Source organism: Coccomyxa subellipsoidea, assembly GCF_000258705.1.
Source record: "Coccomyxa subellipsoidea C-169, whole genome shotgun sequence".
Lineage (NCBI taxonomy): Eukaryota > Viridiplantae > Chlorophyta > Trebouxiophyceae > Coccomyxaceae > Coccomyxa > Coccomyxa subellipsoidea.
The window spans coordinates 143,445-163,981 of NW_005178016.1; the positions used below are offsets into that span (position 1 = coordinate 143,445).

Consider the following 20,537-nt stretch of genomic DNA (forward strand, 5'->3'; position numbering starts at 1 on the left):
CCAGCCTTGCAAGCCAGACATAAAGGACATGAAAGTATTGCCATCATCCGTGCTTTAATGTGTCGGGCATTAAAGTTCGTCTACAAAGAGGATTGAAGGTGGAAATAGTAAGTTTATCAGTGCCTTTATAAAGCAGCCCTTGGTGCATCTTCATATATAGCGACTTTTGTGGACAGCTGCTTATTGCTTTGCGATCAGGCTCGTTCCCATTCTGACATTCTCTTAGGTTTGAGGAAAGTTTCAGGAGTTGAGTAAGCAGGAAGGGATATCAATCGAAGCCACTCTGCACTTAGAGGAGAACTCAACTTGAAATTGGGAGGTTCAGAGCTGCAGGTATCGCTTATGATTTGCCAAGCCCGGTAGACAAAGACTGTACCAGTGGATTGCAAGAGGGCACTGTATTCATGGTCATCACGGAATCATCACGCAATCAAACTCGCACAGAAACGACGATAGGGACGCGTGGGGCACGTGCACGTCCAACATGGAGTGGACTCTCCCTGTCTGGGTGGCATACTCCAAACGTACAATACACTATCCTCATTTGCAACTGCTACCAAACTTATATGCACGCCTCCTTGTGGCAAAGGCCTCATCTTCAGGTATCCACAGTGCGAGGATTTGCGGGGTCGTGCTACTAACTTAGTAAGGGCCTTCTGAAAATATTGAGTCTGTTTTTGCTCTTGCCACGCTTTCGTCTTGCGTCTGAGGAATCGAACACGCTCTCGTTGATTCTTATCACACCAACAATGGGAATTGGCATCGGATTCCTTTGCTTTTCGCTACCATGAACTGGTCCAGCCATCTTATTTTCTATGGCGTTATGACGTACGAGCACAGAAGAAGCACAGGACAGGCGGTCCAAAGAAAGCCGCGCACGGCGCAGGCAGACCCCTACCATTGGGATGAATTAGTCAGGCAACTGTGAGAACAGCACGAATGTGCCAAAATGAATACCAGTGACTCAGTGAGACTTGTGTTGCCATACTATCATACTACTATCATTTTAGTCCCCAGAGGGTTCAATATTTGATACGCCGCTATATGCACCTTCTGGAAAAAAACTAAAGAGTACTGACGTTGACACACACCAAATCAGCCTGGCAGGTACAACACCGAGTTGAGGGCGTGTACCAAATGCTGGTTTTTGCAGAAAGAAAACTGTACCAAGAACTTATTTGCAACACGAGGACCTGTCATGAGAGAGCCTCGGGATCCAGAATTTGAATAAGGACTGGTTCAAATTTTAACTATGAAGTTGAAAACGTGCAGGGGTTCTGGTGTAAAATATGGCTCAGGTCTTGCGCTATCCAGGAGGTCTCTGGAGAGCTTGCTTCTCCACTGTTTTCCTGTGGCATTGTGCGGCCGCAATGAAGTCAAAAACACACAAGAATCAGCTTGCCAGGTCCCACGTAAGTATTCCTATCATGAAAGTGCCCACCTTGCTCTTATCAACTTGATAGTTGAAGTAGATAAAGCAACTTGTAGTGTTGCTGTAAGTGGCTTTTTTCAAAATGAATGGCTAAAGGAGGCGTATACATTTTACGCGACTTTGCTGAATGAATAGCAATTGATGTGTGAGGCAAATTTGCCTGAGTGTCAACTCCCCATGAATATAGGTATATCCGGCCCAGACCATTATGGCAAATGTTGAAGGCACCCAAAGTACACCAGAAATGACGGACGATACAGGACTGGCTCGGTCTGGTCAAAATCTGAATGGCCAGGCGCGTGTCTCTCTTTGAAGCCACGCTTATTTGTTTGACCCAAATATATTGCATAAGGAAACGAATGAGGATCCACGAATCCACAAATGAGGAGGCTGTGCACTGGCACTTCAGAATAGTCCAATTGAGTTGTGCATATATCCTTCTTGCAAAATTCAAACTTGGGCGGTTCACTACCGCTTTTGCTCGTACCAAAGCAAAGCTGCGGAAAGAAATGCTTAAATGAAAATGTGACTGGTTTGCTAACCATTAAAGTGCAGCAAAAGCATTTGCAGTAGAGATGTGAGCAAAGGAGTGTGGGTGCAGGCCGCTTATTGCGTTGGGACACAGTGTGATTTCATTGAAACTGTGCACACCCAGGAGAAGGCAATGCAATACTTTACTGATATTTTGCATGTCATGCGCGCTGAGCATCCAGATGCCAAGATAGGCCAAAATCTGGACCCATCTGTTGATGTGCAACACTGTTTGAGAAGAATTGGCGAGTCAGGCTCCAGCCAATCCAAGGAGGGGCTGGCCATTGTTGTTTCAGTTTCCCCTGACCGGACATCGGACGTGGAACTTGACCACACAACGGACAACATCAAGCAATATGCCGAGAAGCACGGATACAGATTTTATCTTCAGATTGCTCAGACGAGCAAACTGGTTCACTTCTTTAGTGCAAGATGGCTGGACCTTGTCAGCAGTGATGTGTGGCGGCGGCACAAGTGGGTGTTGCACCTTGACGGTGATAGTATTTTCCTCAATTTCAATAAGAGTCTGGAGGCCTACACCTCAATGCCAGAGGATGTCATTCTGCAGTTGCGCCTCAACCAAGAGGTGACGGCGGCTGCTGTTCTGATGCGTACAACGCCATTTGCGGATTGCTTTGTGCGCTTATGGGGAGGCAAAGGATTGCATGCAAGGGGAAATTGGGATAATGGCGATTTGTTGTCCACATTGTTGGACTTTGCAGCACCTGACTTGGCAAGTGTGTGTGAACGGTCAAGAGAAGAGAATGACTATAATAGATATGTCGACTGTTTCAGTGAAGCGCATCCGAGACTACTTTCGCTGGCAAATTTCATGCCCATCAGGACTTTTCCGCCCCTTGCGGGGTTCTGGAAGTCATTGGAAGGCATGCACGATGCAGACTTTGAACAAGAATCCCCAGAGCGCTTTAGACTGCTAATGAGGTGTTGGTCATCCGATGTCATTGGCCATGGCTCCAAAAATATTGGGACATGGGGATGGTCGACCCGACAAGATAAGAATTCATTTGCCCCAAATTGTCTTTTCAATACGCCGGAGGAAGAGCTTGACTTGGCCAAGAAATGCTGCTTATGGCACTTTCCAGGTGTGTACACGGACCTCACTCTCATGCTTTGATCTTCATAATGAACTTGATCTCACTCTTGAAGAGTCACATGCCGATAGCTTGTGTCAAGGAGCAGAGATTGATTGACTACCGCTTATCACACATTGGATGTACTAAATTAAGTCACAGTGCTATATGTGAGAAGTGTTTGACAGCCGCTTGAATTGACGACTGGTTTTGTGGCATGCGCAGGTTGCACTTTAGATGGGCAAAATATCTGCAAAATGGACCCTCGTTGCAAAGGTACCGCGGGCACAATCATGCGGTGTACCAGAGCCTGAATACATGTGATTGCATCCAATCCATTAATCACACCCACTGCAATGCAGCCTCTTCCAAAAACGCAGCCTGTAGCTGACCTGGACGCCGTGAGAGTCAGCATTCTAGACTGTAACAATTGTTGGCAACAATTTTGCATTATAAAAAGATTTATTACTGTCATTATCACACGCTTTTCCTGTTAAAAGGCAAGGTGCTTTGAAGCCCTAGAGGAAAATGCAGTTTATTAAAGGCTGCCACCGTGAAATTCTACCCTTCAAGTTGTCACAAGTCTAACGGTTAGACTGCCAGACTCTGGATTTGATCTAGATCCAAGCAAGACCCAATCAACCGTGGGCTTGGTGCTCAGTATGTGTACCGCCCCCCATCAGCCGGGGCCATATTGGCCCATACAATGAAACTTTAGGCCAACTTGAAGTTTATAGCCCTCACTGTAGCGAGCCACTTGCCTTGTCAGCGAGAATACCAGATGTCGATGGTTTAGCCACCTATCCTTAGGTAGCCGGGTCACTGTGGTTCGTCGGGAAGAGCTGTATAATAAATATATATATGCCGAGCTATTCTCGGAAGCTCGAACAAGGGCCTGCAGCGCAGGGTCCCCCCGGTCTGCTGCAGGGTCCCCCGCAGGATCCCCTGAGCACTGCCACGCAGGCAGACGCAGACCTAGAACTACACAACCTTAATTGTATTACCCCAAAGGGTCATCGACTAGGGAATCGAACCCTATCTCACTGCTAAGGCACGTGCTCCCACGTGTATAGCCAGATCCGTTACATTCCTCCCCACTTGCTGTGAACGCCCTCGTTCAATAGCTTAGGAAGGATAGAGTGGAAAAGGATCACCGAGTTTGCCGAGATCGCTTAGGCGACAAACGTGTGCCGGAGCTTGCGTCAGCGGGACGCTTTGTCCTGCCCCCGCCGCGCCTAATGTTGCGCCTCAGATGTGCGGCACTCTGCCCGGCAGATGCGTGCTCTCCACCAGACTCATCCGGGGCAATGCGCTCTGCCGACTGGTGCTCTGCAGGCTCTGAGACAGCAAGACCCTCCGCAGCTCCGTGAGTAACTTTATTGCGAATGGCAATATTCCTGGGCATCCCAATATTCTTGCAAAAGCTCTTTGCAATTGGTTAAGCATTCCTCAGGTTCCCACGAGTTATGCTCAATGCCAAAACCTTTCCACTTTATCAAATAATCATAGACAACCTTGCCCCTTTTCTTGTGCTTCCGTATGGAATGGTATAGGATAGCCTCAACTTCCCATTCTAGATCACCATCCTCAAGCACAATAGGAGGAGGGGAGCGCTTGCCTCTACCGTTAGCTGGCGGCACGTATGCTTTCAGCTGAGAGACATGAAAGACGTTGTGCAAACGCTTCATGCTCGCCACCATATCCAGTCGGTAGGCAACTGCTCCAAGCTGTTCAGTAACCTTGAATGGCCCAAGCCACCGCGGTACCAGCTTCCGGGTGCCTGCAGTCTTTAGCGGTATATTCCTGCTAGACAGCCAAACTTCTTGCCCCACTTTAAACTCAACAGGTCGCCTCTTGGTGTCAACAAAGGCCTTTTGCCTGTCTTGAGCGGCAATCAAAGCTTTCTTGGCTTCCCCTATAGACTGACTGAATACCTTTACGAAGTGCTTAGCACTTGGAACCTTTGATTGGCCTTCCTCAATGACCATTGATAAAGGAGTGAGAGGATGCTGACCATGGTTCAAAAAGAAAGGGGAATTCCTCACGCTTTCTTGATAAGCGTTGTTCACTGCAAATTCTGCAGAGGCAAGCAAATCATCCCAGTTATCCTGAACTGGAGATACATACATACGCAGCATGTCTTCCAGCACCCTATTCATCCGCTCAGTCTGCCCATTAGTCTGAGGATGATAAGCTATTGACATCGCCTGCCTAATATGCAGCATCTTGCAGATATCTCGCCAAAACTTGCTGGTGAACCTTGGATCCCTATCGCTCACCATTTCCCTGGCAAGACCATGGTGCTTCCAAATCTCATCCCTAAAGATGCCGGCAAACTGCTCAGCACTTATCGTGTCATTGACGGCTATGAAATGTGTCATTTTACTCAGCCTATCAACAAACACCACAATCGCATTATGACCCCTCTTGGTCTTCGGTACACCCATGATGAAGTCTACACTAACGCTTTCCCATCGCCTGCCTGGTATTTGCAACGGTTGCAACTTACCAGCAGACTTCTGATTTGTGGGCTTGATAGCTTGACACGTTTCACGAGACTTCACGTGCTCAGTAATGTCCTTCAACATGCTTGGCCACCAAAACAGACGCTGGGCTGTCTTCCTAGTTTTAAGCTGCCCAAAATGCCCGCTATACGGCGCATCATGCACTTCTTGCATGCATTGCAGCCTAAGACTATCATAATCTGGAACAACAAGGGCCTCATCCCTGAACCACAAGCCCTTGGCATGCCGCAGCTCAGCCAAGTTCTCAGCTTGCTGGAACCAAGAATCTTCCTCATACCCTTTCTTCACTCTCATCTCAAACTCGACAGCAGAAGGCTTGTCACTGACTCCAAGCAGAGTTGGCCACACCTCGAGTGCCTCAGCCCCCTCGACTGCACCTTTCTCTCTTGAGTCAAGACCAGCAATCTGTACAGCTCCCTTGGCACTCCTAGTACTCGCAGCAATAACGGCACTCACAAGTGCAGGATGCCTACTCAAAGGATCCGCAACATTTGTTGAGCCCTTCTTGTACACCCATTCCATTGGGCGGAAACGCTGCAAATACTGAGACCACTGAGCTTGCCGTCTTGACAATGTGGGCTGCGTTTCCAGAGATGTATTTGGCTTATGATCGGTCACAATCCGAGTTGTGCCTTTCGCCCCCTCTAGGTAACAGCGCCATGTCCTCATAGCGTGGACCACAGCATAAAGCTCTTTCTCTGTAGTAGACCAATTGAGCTCCGACCCTTTTAATTTGGCCGATTCACAAGCAATGAGATGGCCATCTTGCAATAAAATTGCACCAATGCCAAACCCCGAGGCATCACAAATGACCTCAAATGGCTCGTTAAAATCCGGCAATCGAAGGACGGGAGCCTCAATTAGGCAAGATTTTATCCGGTCAAACGCGCGCTGGCGCTCGGGTGTCCAAACAAAAGGGACATTTTTCCGGGTCAAATCTGACAGAGGAGAAGCTATTGAAGCATACCCTTGCATGAATTTCCTGAAAAAGTTGGCCAAACCCAGGAAAGACCTCACCTGGGTGACAGTGGTGGGCACAGGCCAATCCTTGATGGCCTCCACTTTGCGAGGATCCATGCGCACACCCTGCCCGCTCACAACATGCCCCAAAAATGGGAGCTCAGCCTTCAAGAATTCACATTTCTTCATCTTAGCATAGTACTTGTTCCGGCGAAGGACCTTCAAGACATGCTCAAGATGCTCTAAATGTTCTTCTTCATTTTTGCTGTAGACAAGAATGTCGTCTAGATAGACCAAGACAAAGTTGTCAATACAGTCAGAAAAGGCATGATTCATTGCATGTTGGAATGTAGCAGGTGCATTGGTCAACCCGAAACAGAGCACCTTGAATTGGAAGTGTCCAAACGGTGTCCTGAATGCTGTCTTCGTCACATCTTCTTCACTTATGCGAATCTGGTGATACCCGGATTGCAAGTCTAGAGATGAAAAGACAGTTGCACCACGCAATTTGTCCAGCAAATCATCTATGCGGGGCAACGGGTACCTGTTCTTGATGGTGTGCTTATTGAGCGCCCTGAAGTCAATGCACATCCGCAAAGAGCCATCCTTCTTCTGCACAAAAAGAACTGGAGCACCATATGGGGAAGTGCTTGGCTCTATCAAGCCCTTTTGCAAGAGCTCGTCAAGCTGCCGTTTGACCTCTGCAATTTCAGCTTGTGACAGGCGATACATCGGCCTGAATATGGGTTGTGTGCCAGACTCAAGCGGAATTGTGTGATAAATAGTATGATCACGAGCAGGAGGCATCCCGGATATCTCTTCAAAAACATCCCCATATTCTTTTAAGAGACTATCCACACGAGCAGGAATGGGATCCTCAGCCACAGCCTGATCATCTCCTAATTCATCATCAGCAACTACCGGCGACACAACCACATAGAAAGATCTACATTTAGTCTTGACATATTTCAATGCTGCCTTTGCAGAGCATAGAAGAGGACCTTGCGGCCTCGGTACATGATACTGTGCACCCCCATCTGCATAACTAGCGTCAACACTTCCGCTAGAGGCCATGCTGTGCAATACATGAGTCACATTTCCTTTTCTCAGCATCATAAAGTTTCCTGCAAGGTCCATCTGGACAAACCGTTTTCGTAAAAAGTGGTTTCCCAAGATCACATCAAAGTCACTGTGCAATGGCGTCACAAGGAATTGCAAGGACTCTCTGTAGCCCTGTATTTGCAAATCAGCCACACAAGTGCCAACAACTGATGATTCAGTCCCATTTCCCATCTTGATGGTCATCGCCGGAGCGGCCGTTACATGCAAGCCACAACGCTGCGCGAAGCCAGTGTCCATGAGGAGTTGCACATAGCTGCCAGTATCCGCGAGGATCCTTACTGGGCAGCCTGCGGCAGAACCAGAGTACAACTGACTCCATGGTTCATCTTGATCATCCAGATCAATTGCCACCTCCATGTCACTGGGCATAGCACGCGTGCTTGCCAGTACCGCAGGTGCGGGAGGGTCATAGAATGCATCAACATGCCATGGCAGCCCAAAGAGCGTGCCAGCAGTTGAACAGCAAATCTTGCTACCGCGCGGGTAAGCCTTGATGCACTGCATTCCCTTCAACAAATGCCGAACATGACCTCCCCACTTGAGGACAAGAATCACAGCAGATGTGCGAGATGGATTCTTTTGCTTACTTTGCAAATATGCAGACACTTGAGAACCTAGTTCTCCAGAGGGCTCAAAGAGAAAATAGTGGACATGATTGCTGTCAGGAGCAGCAGTGAAGCTGCGCCCGACCAAAGATTCCAGCTCATCTTTGACAGCAGGAGAAACCTCACAGTCATGCACATATGTCATACTTGCTAAAAGATCTCTGCCTGAAGTGCTCGGTTCAGTGTCAGGCTCACAAGCAGGGGAAGGCTCGGCACGCGCCTTTTTGGCCTTCTTGGGGTGGGGGCACTGGTAGGACTTGTGGCCCTTCTGGTCACAGTTGTAGCAGGTGCAGTCAAAGTCAGGCTTCTTGACACCGGCGCCGGCTTTGTTGATGCCGGGCGCCTTGCCTGCCCCACCACCGTTGCCATTGCCGTTGTTGCCGTTGCCGTTCTTCTTGCCCTGTTTCTTGTTCCAACCCCCTTTCTTGCCCTTGCCATGGCCTTGGCCATTGCCAGAGCCACGCACACCACCCCGGTTACCCTGCTCACCAGCCACAGCAGATGAATTGCCTGTCTTGGAGTCAGTCTGAACCTTGCTAGCACTCTTGTGCTGCAAATTTGCACTATTTATAAGAGAATCAAGGCTTGTCCACCATTTGTTGGTGGATGTATCTTTGTACAGGTCCTTCTGCAGGGCCTTGGACAAACCACGGTGATACATCATGATTGCATCAGCTTCACCAATAGGTGACTCAATGCAAAGAGCCTTGTAATGCAGAAACTCTGCATTGTAAGCAGCCAGGTCACCATCCTTCATGGTGCAGTCCATAGCATTCATGCGCGCATGATACTCAGGATCACTCTCACCAAAATGCCCAATGAGCATTGCAGAGATGTCAGCAAAAGTATGGGCAGTGCTCTCAAGCGTTGCCTCAAACAAATTTGCTGCACGACCTCTCAAGGATGATGCGGCCAAATGGCCCTTCAGAAAGCTTACAACCACTTCTCTTAACCTGCTTGAGCCACTGGCGGACATCCACTTCAGGATGCTCCCCATCAAACAAGTCAGGCTTGTGCATCAGACTGCCAATTGCTTGCAAGAGCCCCTGGCTTTGCAGCCATCGGGTCAGGCACATGAACAGCAGGTGCACTAGGTGCGGGTGGGGCATTTACCTGGCGGATAGCCGCGAGCGCCGCGAGAGCCTCTGTCAGGACTTCGCGAGTCAGGCGAGACTCCTCTTGCACGTTGGCGCCGATCTTGTCGAGAGCAGCAACGTAGACGTCCACCTCTGCCGGGTCCGCCGGTGCTGCAGCCGCAGCCGCACCACCTGCCGGCTGTGCCGCAGCACCACCAGCTGGGACAGCACCGGCTGCGGCACCCGCAGGCACCACAGCCGGGCCGCCAAGGGGAGGAACTTCAACCTCTGCAGCCGCAGCCACAGGGTCGACCTCCATGTGTTCATCATCACCACTGTCCGCCATCAGTGGGGCCTCAAGCAAACCTTGCGCGGCAACACATGGAGTGTTAGAAACATGTTCCAGCTCAATGACTATCAAGTCTACGAGCTTACTGAGAGGAACCCCTGCCAAGATATGATAGAATACCAAGCAGTCACGGATAATGATGCCTATCTTCTCTGGGCCATCATCAGCATCATAATAATCAGTACCAAGTTTAAGGTAGCCCCAAATGCTCAAATCCGTGTAAAATGCCCACACTAACCTCAGATAGGGCTCGCCAGGTTCCTGGAACACACTGGCAGGAAGGTAGTTATACGTTCCCAAGCCCATCTCGAGGCACAGGTGACTGGCATACTTGATCTGCTCGACTTGCACACTCTTGCAACAGTGCCTATCAATCAAACGGCATATTTCTTCGTCAAAAGGTGTGACCTCCAGCAAAACGCTGGCCACCTTGCCCAGTTCGACCTGACGATGGGCTCCGACCATCTGTACGACCTCGGGCATAACGAAACTTTGGGGCAGCAGAATTTTACGAAATCTCGCGCTCTCGACATCCCCTCTGCTACTATACGAGATAGGACAATCCTCTACTTCGCCCTCTAAGCGCATTTGCTCAGCAAAGGACGCCCCCACAACACACGGAACGTTAGACATCTCCGAAACCAAATGTAGCGAGCCACTTGCCTTGTCAGCGAGAATACCAGATGTCGATGGTTTAGCCACCTATCCTTAGGTAGCCGGGTCACTGTAGTTCGTCGGGAAGAGCTGTATAATAAATAAATTATACGAACTACAGTGACCCGGCTACCTAAGGATAGGTGGCTAAACCATCGACATCTGGTATTCTCGCTGACAAGGCAAGTGGCTCGCTACACTCACTGAGTCGGAATTTATGAGACTGCTGAAGGGCCGTTCCAATTCAGTAGCATCCCACTGATTCAGCAGGTGTCGTTCTGATTCAGGATGCCTATTGTTGATTCAGTAAAGTGATCAGTTGGTAATTTAGCAAAGCTTCCATTATTGATTCAGCAGTATTGAATCAGCTGCACATTCAACAAGGCTGCTTATTGAATCAACAGTGGTCCCCTCTATTGAATCAGAGCGTGCTTTCTCCCTCTACTGAATTGTGACATGCTCCCTTGCTGTTTCAACAGCACGGGTCCTGGGAGACTGATTAGGCAACAAGCCCGAAACGAAATTTCTTTGAAGTCCCGAGCACTGTTCTCTTGTATAACACATACATAGGAGGAGCTTGGGCCGGCAACAGCCGTCCACTTCATTTAAGGTAAATAACAGTTGAATATAGTGGGCGCATTCGGTACAGTAAGATAGGGTTCGTTGGAGAAATTGTCTCTTTCACTGTGAAGCCATCCTTTCAAATTTACTGTCTTGGTTTGTGCGGGAGTAGCATTTACTATGTGCAGATCTGTACAAATGTATCAGCAGAATAGCTTGGTGCTGTGCACGAGGCTGGGCTCTGGCTAAACCTGGAGTGTCACGAGTTTCTCTCCATGTTGTTATTCCAAACTTTGAAGTGCAATTAAGTCCCTTGTAAGACCTGCTGATGCGACTGCCTTAACCCATAACTGATAAATAACCGAAAGGACATCCTATTTTAGTCTTCTTGCTCAAGTAGTGGCGGATAGCGGAGGATCAAGGGTGGGGATGGGCAGCCATTGCTCCAACAAGTAACGCCAGTGGGCGTGGCTGTAACAATGCATCCCGGACATTTGCAATGTACACACCGTGTGTACAGCGTACGTTTCCTTTGCCCTTCTAAGACTGTGTAACATTGAAACGCAGAGCATATTCTGTCCTAGAACATATCCGCAGCATCTGTACAAGCCTCCTATTGAATCAGTAAACATCCTGTTGCTAAATCAGTGCATCCTCCTTACTGAATAGATAGCAAAGTAACTGCTGAATCGGCAAGCCACTGTACTACTGATTCAATTCGCACACTTGTTGATTCAGTAGTATTTACGGAATCTGCTGAGCGCACTATCGCCCCTCGTCCAAAATCAGTAGAGGCTCTTTCAGCAGCAGCGTACTATTGAATTAGGACTGTCCAGGTCTCTTCAGTAGGCAGAGGAAACTTCCGACGAAACTTCTGGCGGCCAGGGGCGCCCGCAGGCTGCCATTGTGGCAGTAATTGTCGCGGCACATGACACACAGCCTGTGTGGCTGAGTAACACTCTTTTTGGGCATTCGCCATAAGGCGAATGTCCTTTACGATCGGTCAACCTGGTACGGATTATCTCTATCTTTTGCCCCTTCCCTATGCCATGTGGCTGCTCGTGAGGCGGCCACGGCACATAAACGGAACGCGAGGCGCAGTTTAGAGGCCTTTCCGGGTGATTGCCCCGTTTTTGGCCCTAGATTATCTCTAAATAACTCCCTGGCGATTGGCTTTACGGGCTTGCGACTTCTGTGAACATCAGGGAGTGCTGAGAACTGAGATATGAGTACATATCGGAACTGTAGTGGATCGTGAGAATGTGTAGAATGCCCATTGCGTAATGTGAATGGTGTTTGGAAGGGAGTTCGCGTATGACCTCGTGCCCGCCCACGGGCGCTCCCACTTGTTTACCCACGTGACCCAGTAATCACTAAATCACCCCCTACTTATAGGCAATTAGTAGCGCTGCTAGCTCTGCTGGCAGCCAATTTCCGCTGCCGTAGCGGCTACTTTGTAAGGCTCACTGAGCTGGCAGCCAGGAACTGCAGTCAGGAAGGCTTCAAGCTCCAATTTGGGATTTAAACTTGAAGTTGGGCTTGCTAACATCCTCCCATAGGTCTAGACGTCCTTCTCCGCACTCCTACGTGTTTTCCCCTGCAGGGTGACAAGACTACTTTGATTCCTAAACCCTAACCCTAGTTTCACTGCACGTGGTACAATCACGTGCAACATGACGTGGATCATGCAAGTTCATCAACTTTCCATCTTGCACGTTCGGGAGGGACGATGCGGAGATTTTAGAGAGGGGAAGGTTTCGGGGCTCCTGCGAAACAATGCTGAGGGCTCAAGCAGGCGCCATCAGCGCTGTGCCGCAATCTCTCAGGTGCCCTACTTCCTATGCCTTACATCCTCTCTGCAGGTTGCTAGTCCTGCTGAGTAGACCTCAGAAATTTGTCATTCTTGTACTGACGGTCATGTCGATTCGCTTCAAGAATAATTTTTTTCCCGTGTTCAGTGTTTTCATCCACTTGCTAAAGGGTGTGATTATGCCTTGCCTATTGGACATACGGATCTGCTGCCACCACATCCATTGAATCCAATTACTTGTGTCATTCATTTCGTTTGTCGCGTAGGACCACCCGCTCAAGTGCACCAGTTAGCCAAAGATTCGCTGCTTGCAACAGCATCCTCCAAGGCAGGCGCCAACGCAATGAAAGGAACACCGTTGTCAGAGCAGCAGGTACATCTTTACGCCTTCTTCAAGGATCTCAACGTTTTGAACAATAGAGAGCGAAGGCCTTGCAAACAGTCTCATCTGTCTATTCAGCCGTGGCATGCACTTGGGGCCAGGGATGCTGGCTTGTCCAATTGTGTGCACCGGATGTGATGTCAGGCCCTTGAGTGGGGAAGTCAGCGAAAATGAGGTGGCGCTCTGACTAGATGCGTGAGAACTTGCGCCTTGCGGTTTGCAGGCCCGTCCGGGGGAGCTGCAGCGCTGGAACAGCAGATTGAGGACTTGACTGTGGACCTCAGCGCCTTCACTTGTGACTTCTTCCGTGTCGAGGTGATTTTGCGCTCTCCTCCAAAAGCAGGAAATGCGGCTGTGAAGATCTTATATCCTGCATGGCTTGCTCGAATGCAAGGCTGCACGGCTGGCTCCTGGATGCCAGTGCCTTCCTACCTGGTTTTGGAACAACACCCTACTCCTGCACTATTGCTCAATTGTGCATGCCCAGTGAAATATCTCAATGAGAGATACCTGAGCCCTGTCGAGCTGCCCAGAGCGCAAGCTCTACACAACGCTGACACGCTTTCCCAGCCAAGAGGCAAGGTGCGTCCTGCAGACAAGTTGCAGATAAAGGCAGGTATATTTTGGTAGAGGACCTCCTAGAGGGACGAAATGGTTCAACCCTTTTACATTCACAGGACAAACGCACAGCACCATCACACTACAACCGCATCACGCCACAAACCATATTGATGCTGCGCTGGTGTTTCCCTGAGTGGCAGATCACCTGCGCAGGCTATCATCCGGCCGTGGCGGCTGCAGAATGTGGTGTCAGCCCTCAGCGCGCGTGGCATCCTGGGCATGACAGCCAGCACAGTCAGGGGGGCAGGCGTGCAGGGAGGTGAGTCACTGCTCATTCGACACTAATCAGTATGCCCAATACCACAGAGATGCTCCCCAATGTGCGTCCACGATTTGTAGCCTGCCCAAATCCAAATTGAAATGTAGAAACTGGTGCTGGGCATCGGAGCACCAGCAAATTCACATAGCGATGGAGGCCTGAAAATCTAGATTACGGGATCAGGTCCAATGTGCATATAACTCTATTTGCCCCACCCAGTATTCTGTGTCTGCACACACGGCGCATGGGATGCTTGGTAGTTGGGGGACTTTTTTAATGACTGTGAAGCTGCAGTGAGCGGCATCCACATAAAAGTGATTGGGCAGCTTGAAGAGCTCGCCGCGTGCATGCAAGCTGCCTGAGAGAACTGGCTTCCGGGTTTGCAGGCAGGAAGGAGAGGTACAGTGGAACGGAGCATGGCATCGATAATCTGGTGGAGAAGGAATGCCTCGAGATTGTTGTGTTGAGGTAATGCATGCATGAAAAGTGCCACGTGGGCATGGAATGTGTCACAAGGCCGGAGTGTGCCAGAATGGCTAAGACAGAGCACAGGGGGTCAGATGCACAGGTCTCTATAGTGGCTGCAGCAGGTCTTTGTCACAAACCACAAGATGTCCAGGCATGGCAGGTGTCAGGCCGTAGGGCCCAAACATTAAATTTCAACCACTATCGGGTAATGGGAGGCCTCTTGGGATTTAGAATTCAGGGTGTTAGATATAGAACCCCCTGTAGAATTTAGGAAAGGGGTCTTTAAATTGATAAATTTCATGGGGAAGACAATGGTGGCCTTGGCTTTATAAGCTATAGTGCCCTTTCAGGGGTTATGGCACTTGAAGGTCGGACTTCAAGGTCAGGGGCTGAAGGGTTTACAGCATGGCAGCCTGTGATTTGTGATGCATATGCTGACTCGCCGGTTGCAACAAACAGGGCGCAGGTGGACACAGTGGTGCGCATAATAACGCGCGCAGCGCAGACTGGCGAGATCGGCGATGGCAAGATATTTGTGCACCCTGTCGCTGACATCATCAGAGTGTACGTCACCCACAGGCCCTTCTGGAACAACCTTGCCGTTGACACTGACACATCATCTCATCAAATCGCAATGTACGATGCATTTCAGGTCTCACTGATCAGTTGACACTGTAGGATGCATTCTCGCATGGCTTGTACTGACGTGTCAGAGACTCTGAGGGAGGCTTTTCACACTGCGCTGCCAGAAGGAAATTTCTTGGGGCAGAGGGGAGCAATTCTTGACACCACTGGCTTGATATGCAGGCGCACTGCGGAGACGGGCGTTATGGCAGAGAAGATGGAAGGAGGCATGATGGACCGCAGCGGCAATGGGAACGGAGTGTGATTAACCACACCCCCGTGCACCAGATTGCAGTTGTGCCGGTGAAAGACACTGTCAGTTATCACAAGCTTGACAGGACGTTGCTGGCGGCATACTTTTTGATGGCATACCTGTTGGTGCACTGGGCGACTGGAAGAAAAAGCCGAGAAGACAAAGGCATGACTGAACCTTGTTGACATGTTGAGAATGCGACACTGCTGTACCTGTATGGTCTGCTTAATTGCCTACATGGGACGCATGCGAGCAGCTAAGTTCAAACACGCAAACAGCATTGCTAAAGACTCTTCAGTGAAGAGCCTGACAGAAAGGCAACCTTCATTTAGCTTTGCTTGTTGATGTTCTGCCTGGCAGCGCCCAATTCTGTCATGTATGTGGTTGCATGTGCATGATTAGCAGCGCAACTATGCGATGTGCCACTGGCAGTGGGTGTGTGCACTTCATGCTATAAGCTGTGCAAACCCAGATTTGCAATCCAATAAATGGCTGCACCTGCTGGGGTGGAACAGGTTCAAGTGAAAACATGCATGTGCTCGCACCCACGTTGGAATCTACAAGAATCCTCCAGCAGTATCTCAGGGCCAGCCAGATGCCAGCCAGAAAGCCATAGACAGGGGTTCACATATTGCCTCACAATCATCTGCCTGCAATATCCTGCGAAGATGGGCCTCCTTGGGTATCGGCCCTGAAGACACACCCACTGGGTGTGGCATATCCAGACAGGACCTACCTAGCTACAGCACACCCAAAAAGACTGACAACTTCTGGAGCAACTCGCGCAGCCAACAGGCTGCACCCTTAGAGGAAGCCATGCCTCTGTCAAATGGGAGTTGTCCTAAATTGAGCCGATGAAATCGCTGTCTGCCTAGACAATGCCCGCTGCCAGGTGGATGACTCCCGACCCCTCTGCGTATGACTTCACGTAGAAGTAGCTGCAGCAGCACACAACAATACGCAATCAGCACACGGACTGCGTGCTAACATAAGAATGATGGCAAGACATACAAGGCAGGGCAAGACAATCAAGGCAGTGTGAGCGCCAATGAAAGGAGAAATGGCTGCCTCGCAGTTTAGATGCAATGCGTGCGAAGAATTTTGTACGCCCCTTGTCCTAGGTGCTTCACTCAGACTCAATGCAAATACCCCAACAGATGCCATGCCAATTGCTGCACTTGGAAAGGCACTGAACGGCCCAAAACAGCCTGTCAGCAGACTCTGAGGTGTTGGCATCCTCAGAGAACAGACATTCTGCCTTCGCTCAGATCATCCGCTTTGCTAGGAAGTCACTAATCATAAACATGGAGAAGCAGCGGGCCGCCCACATATACATGCTTTCAGAGCATCCGACACCCAGGTTCATGGACAGTGACCCAGAGTTGGGCAAATGCTCCATGGCGTGAGACTCACAGTAAAGAAGAGCAGCAGGACCACAAGGACCTGCTTGCTAAAACATGAATTACAGGACGAGGGGAGGGTGACAGCATTTACGGTATGTGGGGAGGGTGACTCACCAGAAGTCTGCCAGGATGAAGGTCTGCACCACCTCCGAAAGCAGCACCATCACCGGCCAGATCCCAGATCCCAGCGCCTGCAGGAACGCCCCATCACGGATGCATCAGCTGATCTGGATGTAACAAAAGGGAGCCCTTCTAGTAGGACTGGAAGCGTTTTTAAGATCTTGCCTGATCTTTTGCAAAGGCAAAGATCTCTGAGTGTCTAAGCTCCCAATGGGGCCGGCAACACCTGGCCCCAGCAACAGCGCTGGAGAGCACCCACACAGAGAGGCGAGCCAAGCACCGGGCCAAGGAAACCAATGGGATGACAGATACATCGCTTCTGTGTGAGTCCCGTCACAGAGAGCAGCACCCAAGAATATACTACAGCAAGTGGCAAAGAGCATCAGGGAGATGCAGGGTGATGGGTTACTTGACACGAAGGCATGCGGAAGGAAGAAGACAGGACAACATGTGCCGGCAGCATGCGCGCGCACCTGCAGCAGGAATGAGTCGCCGTCGATGAGCTGCAGGATCCAGTGCGCACAGCTGATGAAGCGCGACAGTCCCAGCGCAAACACATAGTGCGCCGTGAACTTCTCCACCACCTGCGCACAGGTCCCAGGTTCACATCTCACAAGTTTCACCTTTTTTCCGGATTTCTTATTAGTGTTGCTCCACCACCTGCGCGGTAGCACGCATGGGGCCCTGGATCGCATCAGCCTCACGCACAATGGCACCTGTCGCTGCATGGTGCGTCGAGGCCGCCCCCCCGGATTAGCGGGTGCAACAGAATGAACTGTCATAGGTGGTTGTGCGGGCAGTAGCAGCCTGGACAGCCTCCAGCGCAGATGGGGAGAAAAGGCGTTCGCTCACTTCTAAGCTGAGCTCTGCAACTGCCAATCTCCCCAGCCCTGCATGAAGGGGAGAGGACCCCTTCTATTTAGAAGAGCTCGCATCATGATTGCACCTATCCCCCCGCCCGTACCCTGAGCAATAGAGTACGAAAAGGCCCTGACCCGACTTTGCTAGTGCCCGTACGTCAGTACGTCCTCCTACGAGTACTGAAGTGCAAACTTGCTGAAAAATGGAGTACTGGTGCAACCCTGGCTTCATGGAATCACTGCTGAACCTTGAGTGGGCCGGTGCAACCCTGGCTCCCATGCTGCACCCATGGATTTATTACTGAGCCTTGGGCGGGCCGCGCACCTTGGCCTTCTGCATCATGCGCAGCTGCGGCAGAACGCTGACAGCCTCCACATACACGCACAGCGCCCACAGCACCTGCTCACAGCCAACGACGCCCCTGATCTCAGCACTGAGCTTGTGCAGCACTCTCGCACTCCCCAGAAACACACATGAACGCGGTGTTGCGTCCTATGCATTCCAGCTGATGGACTGCATGCGGCACGACATGCTGGCAGGTGAAAATGGGCCACAAAGGAATGCTCGTTGCAAGGCATCATGTGGCAGATCAGACGCATGGGCCTGGGCACCATAAATTGTGGGCATTTGGTTCATATCAGAGGACTCTGCGGGCTCACCCGAAGCACGAGAGGGTGGTGCGTCCGCGGGTGCGCTATCGCCGCCACCACTAAGCAGGGCACCGCCTGCGGATCAGAGACAAGTTCTTGAGCCTTCAGATGCGCTGCTCAAATGCTGTTCGCAACAGCCAGTACGCAGGCTGTGCCCCCTCAATTGTCCACACAGAAGAGGTGTGCAACAAGTTGCAGGTCACGATGCACTGGGAACATGTGAGGCAAGATGCAGGGCTGCAATGATGTCACACGGCAGGCCTTCAGAGAGAGCAGGAAAAGAATTCACTGGCTGCGATGGCTGCAGCGTCAGCTGCAAGCGGATGACTCACCACGTAGTAGGACTGCACGGAGTCCTGTTCTGCTTGGTAGGTGTCCTTGAGCGGCAGGCGCAGCGTGTAGATGACCCACACAGTGGCGAGCAGCGTCAGAAAGTCCAGCACCGTGTGGATGTCATACTCCATCATGAAGCTGCGGTGCACACAGAGCCGTCGTTTCACCACACTCGCAAGAACATTTCGGGTCTGGACTGCCGCAAAGCCTTGGCTGCCAAGCGCCAGAGTACTCACATCTGCCGGGTTCCATTCGCCATGACATGCAATCCAAACTGCAATCCGGGGGCACATATACGTCTGGCTGAGGATTTCATCTGACTGATGTTTTCACTGGAAGCTCTTCACATGCACCGGTGTCCAGAGGTCATGCATGCATCATGACCGCTATGACAAATGTGGTGCACAGCGTACTAACAACAGCCATAATGTGCACATGCATGAGACTTCAAGCTAGGGATAGGACTCGCAAATCCTGCTCCCAGATTAGCTATGTGCCTTTGGACAATCTGACTGCAGACCCACTAAGGACTACATCAGCTGTGGCACCTTGCAGCGGGTCTGCCATCTCACCTGCAGAAGAGGCGCACGGCAAGGAAGAGCGCGGTGAGCTCCTGTGATCGCAGTGACAATCCTGCACAGGGAATCCCACGGCCCTGTCAGCTCCCCAGCGCATGCAATTGCTTGGAGGCCTTGTGGCAGTGTGCGCGAGAACAAGCATGATTCCCCTTGAGCTGTGACCACATTCCCACATGGACAGTCTTGCCAGGCGCCCAGCATGCTGTGTTCCCCAATGCGATCCTCAAATGTCTCTGCAGAGCCTCCATGACAGTATGGCATGGTTGCCTCACTGCTCTTGCAGTAAATTGGTATATGAGCAAGCTTGACGCTTAGGATGCAGCCCCTCTGATGGTGCGCACCTCCCGCGTTCTTCTTCGTCATCAGCTTGTAGATCAGCAGGCCGATACCCAGAAAGTGCACGCTCTCCGCCATGATGAATAGGTTGTCATGATCCTCAATCACCAACCACAATAGGACGAGCAGCTGCGTGGAAGCAGCAAAGAGACAAGTGAAGGAAAGTCACACTATCAAGCCCAGCATTGAGGTAACCGCCTTCTCAACTATTGATTTGATAATCAAGACAATTTCGCGAATGACATGTTCAGCAATTGTTGAGCGCACAGACAATAGTCTGATCAACTGCAAACCCAGAAACGCTAAGATGTCCGGCCCTTTGGGCGACCTGAACTCTAGACCTTGTACGAACTGCATTTGACCTCAGTTTAGGCAATGCGCTAAGCCTTGAATGAGCAACAACCAAATTTTTTGGCGCCTCGTGGAGTTTAAGACGCCCTGCAATTTATCTGCCCTATGGCACCCGTCGCATCCATTGTAATGCCATGCAACTACCAGTACACCACAGCACCACAGGACAATCGCTAAACAGGATGACCTAAAAAGAGCATGCACTTGGTCCTGTACAGGTGTGCGTGGGACACACCAACAATCCGCCCAAGCACCCCATAATGCCTTTCTCCCGCGGACTCCTGCTCTTGATCCATTTTATCACTCGCACAACGGGATCCTTTACTTTGCCAAGCTTGGCCTCTGTATGGTCGTCGTAGTACATCCTGCTGTTGTGGGATCACTCAATTACGTGCAGTTCTGAGTGCCAGAAAAGAAAAGCCTAATGTGATGACATTGTTCACCACAATGACTCTCGCAGTGTCAAATTTTCGCAATGAAAGGTTGCAGTTGGCATGCAGCTGCACCTTCTCAATCAGTTGACACCAGTACCCTAAACATTTCCCTTGGTGGAGGCGATTTTGATATCCACAAGACCCAACT

At 50.5% G+C, this 20,537-nt stretch overlaps 3 protein-coding genes across 3 annotated transcripts; all 3 read right to left on the minus strand.

The window, feature by feature from the left end:
- Nucleotides 1-532: 532 nt before the first annotated feature.
- On the minus strand, nt 533-1,361 carry COCSUDRAFT_34630 (hypothetical protein; the record flags this gene model as incomplete). Its single annotated transcript, XM_005642569.1, has 2 exons — nt 1,271-1,361; nt 533-1,105 (listed from the first exon to the last, which is right to left on the minus strand). A coding segment is annotated over exon 2 (163 nt), but the record flags the coding sequence as incomplete, so codon positions are not given.
- Nucleotides 1,362-8,275: 6,914 nt separating this feature from the next.
- On the minus strand, nt 8,276-9,688 carry COCSUDRAFT_60578 (hypothetical protein; the record flags this gene model as incomplete). Its single annotated transcript, XM_005642570.1, has 3 exons — nt 8,276-8,340; nt 8,462-8,747; nt 9,380-9,688. 3 exons carry the CDS (start codon nt 9,686-9,688, stop codon nt 8,276-8,278), a joined length of 660 nt encoding a protein of 219 aa, XP_005642627.1.
- A 2,914-nt stretch (nt 9,689-12,602) lies between these two features.
- COCSUDRAFT_31863 (hypothetical protein) lies at nt 12,603-20,426 on the minus strand. Its single transcript, XM_005642571.1, has 15 exons — nt 20,191-20,426; nt 19,610-19,733; nt 19,263-19,323; nt 18,690-18,828; nt 18,367-18,432; nt 18,032-18,106; nt 17,320-17,430; nt 16,841-16,917; nt 15,254-16,261; nt 14,904-15,010; nt 14,365-14,444; nt 13,873-13,978; nt 13,322-13,413; nt 12,983-13,089; nt 12,603-12,732 (listed from the first exon to the last, which is right to left on the minus strand). Exons 1-9 carry the CDS (start codon nt 20,317-20,319, stop codon nt 16,195-16,197), a joined length of 849 nt encoding a protein of 282 aa, XP_005642628.1. The 5' UTR covers nt 20,320-20,426; the 3' UTR covers nt 12,603-12,732; nt 12,983-13,089; nt 13,322-13,413; nt 13,873-13,978; nt 14,365-14,444; nt 14,904-15,010; nt 15,254-16,194.
- Between the last annotated feature and the right edge of the window lie 111 nt (nt 20,427-20,537).

Excerpts from the sequence above, each read along its gene's own strand:
- COCSUDRAFT_31863 (XM_005642571.1), bottom strand. The coding sequence starts at position 20,319 with ATGTACTACGACGACCATACAGAGGCCAAGCTTGGCAAAGTAAAGGAT. Across the intron at positions 19,734-20,190 it reads GGTGCTTGGGCGGATTGTTG|CTGCTCGTCCTATTGTGGTT; the intron begins GTGTGTCCCACG and ends GCTTCCACGCAG. Across the intron at positions 19,324-19,609 it reads GACGAAGAAGAACGCGGGAG|GATTGTCACTGCGATCACAG; the intron begins GTGCGCACCATC and ends TTCCCTGTGCAG.